General features: G+C 60.7%; 1 protein-coding gene across 1 annotated transcript; it reads left to right on the plus strand.

The window, feature by feature from the left end:
* The first annotated feature begins 4,723 nt into the window (after positions 1–4,723).
* PIDD1 (p53-induced death domain protein 1) lies at positions 4,724–11,099 on the plus strand. The gene is made up of 16 exons (XM_066252429.1): positions 4,724–4,938; positions 5,648–6,021; positions 6,477–6,890; positions 7,221–7,430; positions 7,513–7,567; positions 7,768–7,965; positions 8,049–8,178; positions 8,286–8,465; positions 8,552–8,699; positions 8,835–8,970; positions 9,059–9,209; positions 9,539–9,662; positions 9,736–9,854; positions 9,930–10,043; positions 10,286–10,491; positions 10,713–11,099. The coding sequence occupies exons 2-16, from the start codon at positions 5,724–5,726 to the stop codon at positions 10,969–10,971; spliced, it is 2,742 nt and encodes a 913-aa protein (XP_066108526.1). The 5' UTR covers positions 4,724–4,938; positions 5,648–5,723; the 3' UTR covers positions 10,972–11,099.
* Positions 11,100–11,299: the final 200 nt, after the last annotated feature.

The raw sequence follows: 11,299 nt of genomic DNA on the forward strand, positions 1-11,299 counted from the left end.
TCGTCGCACGCACACCGGCGGAACCGAGCCGCTGGGCCTCCTCTACCGTGCCCTGTGTCGGCCCTAAACTGACTTGGGCGTGCGCGCGGTGGTCAGCACGTGTTCCTCATTCACCGCCCCCTGTTAGGGACCCTGCTGCAGACCTGCGTCCTGACGGGGGTCCCTGCTTCCGCGCAACTTAGGTCCCAGTGCGACCACACGCAAAGTGAATAAACGAGGATGTTCCTGGCCGAGATAGACCCTGAAGGGATGAGGCGGTGACACTGAGCTAAGAGATGAGAAGGAACCGGCCTTGCTGAAACCCCGGGGGGAACCCTGCCTGGATAGCTCAGTTGGTTAGCATCGTCCTGCAGCACAGAGGTTGCTGGTTCGACTCTTGGTCAGGGCACATACAGGACCAAGGTGAATGTTTTTGTCTGTCTCACTAAAGTCAATAAATGAAATTTAAACAAGAAAGAAAAGTTTAAAAATAAATAGATAAATAAGAACCCCGGGGGAATACCAGGCAGAAGGGTCAGATGCAAAGCCGGGACAGAGATGGGTCCAGAGGCAGCAGCCAGCCCAAAGCGAGCCCTCGGCGTGTTCAGGTGCATCAAGCACTGGTGGGTCGCCACACACAAACTGCACAGTCGCCCTAGGCACCCTCGCTGTCATGGCACCGTCTTAGATGAGGTCAGGCACAGAACGGTTTGCTCATTCAAGGTTACACAGCCCGGGGCCAGTGGGGAGCTATATGGATTTTCTTATGTGGAAAGTAATATCTAAGAAATTTACCATTTTAATCATACAATTCAGTGGCATTTAGTGCATTAACACTGTTGTAAAACCATCACCACTGTTATTTTTTCCACAGCTTATTGGTATTTTGTGGGATTTTTATTAAAAAAAGATTTTTTTTGGGGGGGGGAGAGATAGAAAGGGAGGGAAAGAGTGGCAGAAACATTGAGCTGCTCCTGTATGTGCCCTGACCAGGGAATTGAACTTTCAACCTCTGCACTCCAGGATGACACTCCGGAACTATCCCGCCAGGGCTTAATTTTAATTGGTTTTTAGAGAGAAAGAGAGAGGAAGGGAAGAAGAAAGAAGGGGGAAAGGAAGCATTTGTTTCACTTAGTCGTGCATTTTTTGGTTGCTTCCTGTGTGTGCCTTGACTAGGAATCAAACCCACAACCTTGTTTTAGGACGATGCTCTTAACCAACTGAGCTAACCAGCCAGGGCCTGGTATTTTTGGAGATTTACAGTTTCACAGGAAACACTAATTTTTCTCAAGTAATAGGGAAAGGTTTTTTGGGGTGTGTGTGTGTGTGTGTGTGTGTGTGTGTGTGTGACAGGGACAGAGAGAGACAGAGAGAGGGACAGTCAGGAAGGGAGAGAGATGAGAAGCATCAATTCTTTGTTGTGGTACCTTAGTTGTTCATTGATTGCTTTCTCATATGTGCCTTGACGGGGGAGGGGGGCTACAGCAGACGGAATGACCCCTTGCTCAAGTACCTTGGACTCAAGCTGGTGAGCCTTGCACAAACCAGATGAGCCCGCGCTCAAGCCAGTGATCTCAGGGTTTCAAACCTGGGTCCTCCATGTCCCACTCAGTCTGACACTCTATCCACTGCGCCACCACCTGATCAGGCAGGAAAAGATCTTTAGAAAAAAGAATATTGAAGTCTCTTCAGCAAGCTTTGGGCCAATTCAAATTGGAGAAACCAGTGAAGCTGAAGTTGTGTACAGGAAGTTCAGATTTATCCAGTTTTATGCATAACACAAGTGCTTGTCTGGTTCGGTTAGGCTCCAAATGGGCCATCTCACCTTAAAACTGGTAACGAGCCTGACCTGTGGTGGCGCAGTGGATAAAACGTCGACCTGGAAATGCTGAGGTCGCCGGTTCGAAACCCTGGGCTTGCCTGGTCAAGGCACATATGGGAGTTGATGCTTCCAGCTCCTCCCCCCTTCTCTCTCTCTCTGTCTCTCTCTCTCTCCCTCTCTCTGTCCTCTCTAAAAATGAATAAATAAAAATAAATAATTTAAAAAAAAAAAAAAAAAAAAAAAAAAAAAAAAAAAAAAAAAAAAAAAAAAAAAACTGGTAACGAGATCACAAAGTTTTCAGGGTCCCATAGCATTTTCCAGGAGGCTGCATCTGTTTACAGAAGTCATCAAACTGCTGCTGCTCCAATTTGGTTATGACTCCATTGAGGGCATAAATCTCTGCTCTTGGTCTTTGCTTCAGCTCCTGCTGGACTGATTTCTGCTTGGCCTTCTCAACTCTGCTGACAGTTTTTTGTTTTTGTTTTTTTCTTTTTTTCTGAAGCTGGAAACGGGGAGAGATAGACAGACTCCCGCATGTGCCCAACCGGGATCCACCCGGCACGCCCACCAAGGGCGATGCTCTGCCCACCAGGGGGCGATGCTCTGCCCCTCCGGGGCGTCGTTCTGCCGTGACCAGAGCCACTCCAGCGCCCAGGGAAGAGGCCAAGGAGCCATCCCCAGCGCCCGGGCCATCTCTGCTCCAATGGAGCCTTGGCTGCGGGAGGGGAGGAGAGAGACAGAGAGGAAGGAGAGGGGGAGGGGTGGAGAAGCAGATGGGCGCCTCTTCTGTGTGCCCTGGCCGGGAATCGAACCCCGGACTTCCGCCCGCCAGGCCGACACCCTACCACCGAGCCAACCGGCCAGGGCCTGCTGACAGTTTTTTAACTTTGGACTTTTTCTTTTTTTGAGAGGGAGAGAGAGAGACAGGAAGGGAGAGAGATGAGAAGCATCAACTTGTTGAGTCACTTTAGTTCATTGATTGCTTCTCATATGTGGGGGGGGACGTGGCCTCAAGCTGAACCAGTGACCCCTTGCTCAAGGCAGCGACCTTGGGGTCATGTTGATGATCCCATGCTCAAGCCAGTGACCCCGCGCCCAAGCCCTCGAACCTGCGCTCAGGTTTCAAAGAACCTGCGCTACTTTGCGGGTTTGAACCTGGGACCTCAAGTGGACACTCTATCCACTGCGCGGCCACTGGTCAGGCAACTTTGGACTTGTCTTTACATGCAGGCGGTTCCGTGACTTGGCTTCTGAATGCTCCTTAGTCTTCTCTGGCCTCTAGGCCTGGAGTCCTGAGCTGCTATGCCGTGGGTTCTCCTTTAACTTCCCGTCTCTATGAATCGGACTCAGGACCTCATATCACTGGAATCACGGCATTGTCCCTCTGACCCTATCTTATTTCATGCAGCATAACATCCTCAAGGTTCATTCACATTGTAGCATGTGTCAGAATTTATCCTTTTTAAGGCTGAATATTCCTGTGATTGGTTTTTTTTTTTCTTTTTGTTTTAGGACAGAGAGAGGGATAGATAGGGACAGACAGACAGGAAGAGAGAGAGATGAGAAGCATCAATCATCAGTTTTTCATTGCAACACCTTAGTTGTTCATTGATCGCTTTCTCATATATGCCTTGACCATGGGACTTCAGCAGACCGAGTAACCCCTTGCTCGAGCCAGCGACCTTGGATTCAAGCTGGTGAGCTTTTGCTCAAACCAGATGAGCCCCGCGCTCAAGCTGGCGACCTCGGGGTCTCGAACCTAGGTCCTTCCGCATCCCAGTCCGACGCTCTATCCACTGCACCACTGACTGGTCAGGCCTGTGATTGGTTTTTATTTTTAATTTTTTTCTATTGATTTGAGAGAAGAAGGGAGAGAGAGAGAAGCATCAACTTGTTCTACTTTAGTTTTTCTGTTTTATTATTGTTATTATTTTTAAGTGAGAAAGCAAGAAAGACAGGAACATCAATCTGTTTCTGTATTTGTCTTGGCCAGGGATTGAACCGACAACCTCTGTGCTTAGGGATGATGCTCTAACCAACTCTCCATTTTAGTCATGCACTCACTGACTGCTTCTCATACGTGCCCTGACCAGCATCGAACTCACGACCTTGGTGGACCGGGATGACTTGATCCACTCAGTCACCTAGCAGGGCCCTATGATTGGTTTTTCAAAAGATTTTTTTCTGGCACCCGTGGGGAAGCTGAATGGGGTGGGGGTCAGGAGCTAGGAGGAATGGAGCTCTGGCAGGAACTGCCCATCCTGTTGGGAGGGCTGGTGGTAGCTGGGGAGGTGGAGGAAAGCGGGGTGCACACAATGTGAGTTGAAGCAGGATAGGCAGACCTGGATGTGCTCCTCTGTCCCTTTACAGAGCATCTACTCCTGGGTGAAAGGAGTGGGTTGAATGTGTACAGGTGGGGAGGCTTTCCGATTTGAGGATCTTGGCTTGGGTGCTCACCAGCTAAGTGGCCTTGGACTAACGGAGCTCTCAGAGCCTCCTTTTCCTCCCTTGTGAGATGCAGTCAGAAGCAGCACCTGGGGAACGCTGCTGCTGGGGCACCTGACCCTGAATGATCACCCTGGAAGTAAGGTCCGGTTCCTGCAGGGCGGGAGAGCGCAACATTGGGCCGGCTGGGGAAAGACAGACAGACACACTCACTCTCAGAGCTCTGTCTTCTGGCAAGGGGTGGGTGTTAGGCAGCAGATGGCGGTCAGTTCCCGAAGCCCCCATCCACCGCCCGAGATTGCACCAGTTCATTAGAACACGGGCCGGGGAACGCACAGCCAAGCCACGGAGCAGAGCGAGCCCCGCGCCAAGACCTCCGAAAAGGGCGGGTTTCGTGGCGCGCAGCGCGGGCTTCCCTGCGGGAGAGGCTGGACCTGGGCACAGCCCGACGCGGACTAAGGCAGCTGGGGGCAGCTGGGCGGGCGGCAAAGCCGATGGTGTAGGCGTCCGCGTGTCCGGCCAGGCGCCGTGAGGAGGGACCCTAAGGCCTAAGCCCGCGGCCCCTAGGGGCGGGACCTAGAAGGGGCGGTGCCGGGAGTCCCTACCCGCCCGGAAACGCGCGGGCGGGAGCGCCGGCGCGCAACGCTCGGGAAGCCGGCCACGGGCCCGCGCCGGGCCGGGAGGGAGCGCAGGTACGCGCAGTGGGGACGTCGGGGTGGTGGGGAGTGTGCGTTCCCCGGGCTGGGACCGGCCCCAAGGCCGCGTGAGCCCCGAATGCACCGCGCGCACCGCTCTCCGCGGACGACCGAGGTATGAACTGGACGCGGCGGGAAGAGCCCTCCTCCAGGGGTCAGAAAGTGGGATGCCCGGGGCTCAGACCCCAGGTCCCCTCTCTCCTGTTCACTTCTCACACATCCTCGAGACATCACACTTCTCGGACTTTGCCCGTTGCCTGGGACACCGCCCCCACGCGGTAGAGGAGAGCCCGGGCCCTCCTGTCAAAACTGCTGAGTGTGAATGTTGGAGGTGGGGCTGGCTGGACTCAGGACTCTGATCCTGGGAGGGGCGGGGGCACAGCCAGGATGACCTGAGAGCTCTCGAGTCCCTTGTCCAAATTTCCAGAATTAGGATGCGACACCTCCCACCTTCCTCCTCCCGGCAAACAGGTCTCCAGGCGCCTCTGCACCCAGGGCTCGCCCTACCTGCTGTGTGCCCAGCCGAGGGGGTCCTACTCTCTATCCAACCCTGTTTCCTCTGTGATCTGTCCAGCCTAGGGTCTGGGATCTGTGAGCCAGCTGGTCCCACCCAGGAGCTCCCTCTAGCCAGAGTGCTTGTTCCCCTGACCGGAAGGGGGGGGGTGTCCAGCCTCACTCCTGTTCTCTCCTCACCCTGACTCTGCAGCCTCTCTGGGCCCTGCCTGGGCAGGCCTGTCTGGCAAGCTGGGACATGTCTGGCCCCCGGGGCCTGCTGGTGGGCCATGGCTGCGTCGGAGGAGGAGGAGCTGGAGCCCCAGATGGCTGCTGTGGGAGGAGGTGCCGCAGATCCTGTGGATGCGGGCTCCAGGGCGCCCCTCGTCCTGGCCGGGAACCGGCTGCGCTTGGACCTGTACTCTGGGGGCTGCCACCAGCTGCTGCACCTGTGTGCCCAGCAGACCCCTCAGCTGCTAGAGGTGGAGTTCCTGCAGCTGAGTGGCCACGAAGACCCTCGGCTGCTGGAGGCCACCCTGGCTCAGGTGCCAGGGAGCCTGCCACGCCTCCGCTCCCTGGTCCTCAAAGGTGAGCCCCACTTCATCCCAGCCCTGTCCCACGCTTGTCTAGCTGCTGCTGCTGCTGCTTGGTCCTCAGAGGCAAACCCCAGCCCCATTCTCATCACAATTCTCCATGCAGCTGTACCCAGCCCTCTTCCCACAAGGTGACACTGGCCGAGCCCCAGCTCCTGGACCCTGGAGCTGCCTGCCCCAGTCTGGTGGGCTCACCCAGCAGACTCCAGTGTGTCTGTTGTCCCTGGGGCGGGTCACGGGTGATGGCTATCAGCTGAGATGAGCCCTCATACTCAGTCCCTGCCTCCCTCCATCTGCTGGTGTCTCTCCAGTGTCTCAACCTGCCTGTCCTTGTCCAGGTTTGGGGCAAGAGTAGAGGTCTGTGCCTCCCTGCAGGCAGCTCCTTCCTTGGCAGGCAGGGCCAAGCTGGGACCTGGGACTGAGGGCCACATCTGCCTTCCACCTTCCTAGGTGGGCAACACTGGGATGCGCTGGGGGCCTGCCTCCGGGGCTCCCTGACCACGCTGCCCGCCAGCCTGAGTGGCCTGGCCCGCTTGGTGCACCTGGATCTGAGCTTCAACCGCCTGGAGACGCTGCCGGCCTGCATCCCGCAGATGAGCGGCCTGAGTGCCCTCCTGCTCTCGCACAACCGCCTCGCAGAGCTCCCGGAGGCTCTGGGGGCCCTCCCTGCCCTCACCTTCCTTTCCGTGACCCACAACCGCCTACACACGCTGCCCACGGCGCTGGGAGCCCTGTCCACCCTGCAGCGCCTCGATCTCTCTGAGAACCTCCTGGACGCTCTGCCCCCCGAGATCGGGGGCCTGAGCAGCCTCGAGGAGCTCAATCTGGCCTCCAACCGGCTACGGAGCCTCCCGGCTGCCCTCGGTGAGTACCAGCCGTGCCCTCCGTGGCCCAGAGAGCCTGCTGAGGAGTGCCTGTCAGCCACTGCCCGGCCTCCACTCACGCGGGCCCTTCTTATCGCCTGCCGGGCCCCTGCACGCACAGGTCTGGCCTGCCTTTGAGCCTTGGCTCGTCCGGGCGGTCCTTGTTTGTCCCCATTCTCCGTGGCCTCGGAGGCTCCCTGCTCAGGCTGGCCGGGCCCCCTGAGTGCAGCCAGGGAGGTGTGACCAAAACGGCTTCTTGGGAGGCCCTCGCATGAGCATCCTGGCCGGGCGCTTTAGGGCAGGGGTGGCCCTAAGCTGTTGCCCGCCCCAGTGGGGCTGCGTTCCTTGCGGCTCCTGGTCCTGCACAGCAACCTCCTGGCCTCGGTGCCCGCCGGCCTGGCCCGCCTCCCGCTACTCGCCCGGCTGGACCTGAGGGACAACCAGCTCCGGGACGTGGCCCCTGAGCTGCTCGACGCCCCCTTTGTGCGCCTGCAGGGGAACCCTCTGGGCGAGGCCCCGCCAGACTCCTGCAGCCCCACCGGTAGGCTTATTGCTGGGGAGGGATGGACCACAGACAGGACACAAACTTTCTCCGTCCTCACGACCTGTCTGTCCTTCCACAGGGACGCTCGTGGCCCTGGAAATGCCCAGACTATTCCTGACTTCAGATGTGGACAGGTGTGGGGTAGGAGAGAGAGGGGTGGGGTTGGAGGAGCAGCTTTTCACCCTGCCACCCTGTCCACGCCGGACCCCTTACCCACGCTCAGGGTTCTTTTAGAGTCCCCCCCCAAAAAAAAATAGAGTCCTCCGGGGGTGCCAGGCTCAGACATGCAGGCCGCTCCGTGTCTGACCTGATGCCCCATCCTGTCCTCACTCAGCTTCCCTGTGACCCCCCAAGGCTGCTCTGTGACCCTGGCCTGCGGTGTCCGCCTGCAGTTCCCCGCGGGGGCCACTGCGACATCTGTCACCATCCACTACCGCCTGTGGCTGCCGGAGCCGCGCCTCGTCCCCCTGGGTCCCCATGACTCCCTGCTCAGTGGAGTCCTGGAGCTGCAGCCCCATGGGGTGGCCTTCCAGCAGGCACGGCCCAGGGGGGTGGGGGGCGGCAGGGGGAAGGGGGGCTCAGGCACCGCCCCAGTGCTCACACCACCCTCGCCAGGCAGGAGGTGGGTCTGTGGCTGCTCTTTGTGCCCCCACGGGCCCGGCGTTGCCGCGAGGTGGTGGTGAGGACCCTGAGTGAGGACAGCTGGAGCGACCTGGAGACCCACCTGGAAGAGGAAGCGCCGAAGGTATGGGCCCTTTCGGCCCACACCGGGGAGGGGCGCTGCCCTGACCCCGTCTCCCGTCTGAGCCTGGTCTGACCCTGTTCCCTCTGGCCCCATTCCCCTATGCCCAGCGGCTCTGGGCTCACTGCCAGGTACCCCACTTCTCGTGGTTCCTTGTGGTTTCACGCCCTGCGTCCAATGCCTGCCTGGTGCCCCCCGAGGGGACATTGCTCTGGTCCTCGGGGCACCCCGGTGTCAAGGTCACATTCCCCCCTGGAGCCACAGAGGAGCCTCGTCAGGTTCGCATGCAGGTACGGGCAGGGCAGACACGGAGGGCGAGGGCGCCGGGCGGTGCCTCGGCGCACAGGTGAGCATCCAGGTGGCTTGCCCGCCCCAGGTGGTCCGCATGGCGAGCCGGGAGCTGCGGGCCCTGCTGGCGGAGCCCGAGGCGGCCGTGAGTCCCCTGCTGTGCCTCTCCCAGAGTGGCCCGTCCACCTTCCTCCGGCCAGTCACTGTGCAGCTGCCTCTGCCCCCCGGCATCACAGGTGAGAGGCGGCCACCTAGCATCCCTGGACTTACGGCTGGCCGGGGCTGGCCGGGCAGTCGGCGGAGGAGGGCGGGTGCTCGGAAGGGAAGCCCCTGTGGGGAGGCCTGAGGCTGTGGCCCCTTCCGGTCCCCAGGCCTGAGTCTGGACCGATCCCGCTTGCACCTGCTCTACCGGGCCCCTCCTGCAGCCGCCTGGGACGACATCACGGCTCAGGTGGCCCTGGAGCTCACCCACCTGTACGCTCGCTTCCAGGTCACGCACTTCTCCTGGTCAGTGTCCCCTGCAGTGTCCTCAGCCCCGCCCCGGCCCTCCCCCATGTGCACGGCCCCCCGTCATCCCCCCCCACGGCCCTCCCAGGTACTGGCTCTGGTACACCACCAAGACCTGCGTGGAGGGCCTGGCACGGAAGGCCTGGGAGCGGCTGCGGCTGCACCGGGTGAACCTCATCGCGCTGCAGAGGCGCCGAGACCCCGAGCAGGTCCTGCTGCAGTGCCTGCCCCGCAGCAAGGTGGGGGCCGGAGGAGGGCCGGGCGGCCCAGGTCAGGGGCGGAGGTGCTGGGTGCTGGGCTCTGAGCTGCTGGGTGCCGCAGCCCTCCCCCCCAGGTGGACACCGCCCCGCAGCAAGGTGGGGGCCGGAGGAGGGCCAGGCGGCCCAGGTCAGGGGCGGAGGTGCTGGGTGCTGGGCTCTGAGCTGCTGGGTGCCGCACCCCTCCCCCCCAGGTGGACGCCGCCCCGCAGCAAGGTGGGGGCCGGAGGAGGGCTGGGCGGCCCAGGTCAGGGGCGGAGGTGCTGGGTGCTGGGCTCTGAGCTGCTGGGTGCCGCATCCCTCCCCCCCAGGTGGACGCCGCTCTGCGCAGGCTGCTGGAGAGGTACCGTGGCCCCGAGCCTTCAGACACGGTGGAGATGTTCGAAGGCGAGAAATTCTTTGCTGCCTTCGAGAGAGGCATTGATGTGGATGCCGGTATGCCCTTGCCCCTGGAGGGGGGACCCTGGGGTCTGCCCCCCACTCCTTGCTGAGCCCTCTCCACCCCCAGACCGCCCAGACTGCGTGCAGGGCAGAGTATGCTTTGTGTTCTACTCACACCTGAAGAACGTGAAGGAGGTGTACGTGACCACCACCCTGGACCGGCAGGCTCAGGCCGTGAGGGGCCAGGTGAGCTGAGGAGGCAGGGCTCCCAGGCTGCACGGGCCGAGGCCGGGCACTGAGCCCTCTCTCGTCCTGCCCCAGGTGTCCTTCTATCGGGGAGCTGTGCCCGAGGGGGTGCCTGAGGAGGCAGCGGCTGCCCGGCAGAGAAAGGGCACGGACGCCCTGTGGATGGCCACCCTGCCCATCAAGCTGCCGGTGTGGCTCAGGGTGGAGGCGGTGGGGGGTGAAGGGGCAGGAGCAAGACCAGGGGACAGCCCATCAAGCTGCCGGTGTGGCTCAGGGTAGAGGCGGTGGGGGGTGAAGGGGCAGGAGCAGGACCAGGGGACAGCCCATCAAGCTGCCGGTGTGGCTCAGGGTGGAGGTGGTGGGGGGTGAAGGGGCCGGAGCAGGACCAGGGGACAGAGGCCGGTGCTCATTGGGCCCTCTCCTCCCCACAGAGACTACGGAGGTCTGACAGGCCCGGCCTGGGGCGGGGGGCCAGCCTCTCCCTGGCACCTCTGAACCTCGGTGATGCTGAGACCGGTTTCCTGACCCAGAGCAACCTGCTGAACCTGGCTGGGCGCCTGGGCTCTGACTGGCCAGCTGTGGCCCTGCACCTGGGCCTGTCCTACCAGGAGCTGCAGCGGATCCGGCATAAATTCCGGTGGGTTCTTTTGAGCCTCTGGCCAGCTCCAGGCACCCAGCTGCCTGGAGGGCCCCACTGGAGGCTGGCAGACGTTCCCTCCAGGGCTGGTGGGGGTAGGGCAGACAAGCACACACCCGGCCCAAGGAGCAGGAAACCCTCCCTGGGAGGGTGCCCTGGACCCCGGGTGTGGTGGGTGGTCCTGGGCTGGGCCCCTCAGTCACAGAGCCCCTTCTCCCCAGGGACGACCTGGATGGGCAGATCCGTCACATGCTCTTCTCCTGGGCTGAGCGCCAGGCTGGGCAGCCGGGGGCTGTGGGACTCCTAGTACAGGCCCTGGAGCAGAGTGACCGGCGGGATGTGGCCGAAGAGGTGCGGGCTGTCTTGGAGCTTGGCCGCCACAAGTATCAGGACGGCCTCCGTCGCACAAGCCTGGCTGCCAGGGACCTTGCCCAGCCTGGGCCTTCCGCATCCCAGTCCCCAGAGCCTGCCCAGGCCTAGACCCTGCTGATTCTGGGCTGGCCCCATGTGTGCTGCTCTGGCTGGTGCTCAGAGGCCCACACTTTTAAGTCTTCCCTGTGTATGGGGACAGTGACCTCCCCTGTGTAACAAACATGCACTGTTCTGGATGCTGTCACAGAGCTGTTTGTCTGTTGGGTGGAGATCAAAGGCCTGACTCCTGAGGGGAACAGCCCCTGTGTACCGACCTCCTGTGCCCTGTCTCCTGCTCTCCTGGTATGTGTCCAGCACCTCCTGTTAGCCCTGATCTCGCCGGGCGGGAGAGGAACCCCGGCTACAAAATGACATCTGCAGCACCTTGGGTACAGTC

The sequence above is a fragment of the Saccopteryx bilineata genome, chromosome 1, assembly GCF_036850765.1.
Source record: "Saccopteryx bilineata isolate mSacBil1 chromosome 1, mSacBil1_pri_phased_curated, whole genome shotgun sequence".
Taxonomy (NCBI): domain Eukaryota; kingdom Metazoa; phylum Chordata; class Mammalia; order Chiroptera; family Emballonuridae; genus Saccopteryx; species Saccopteryx bilineata.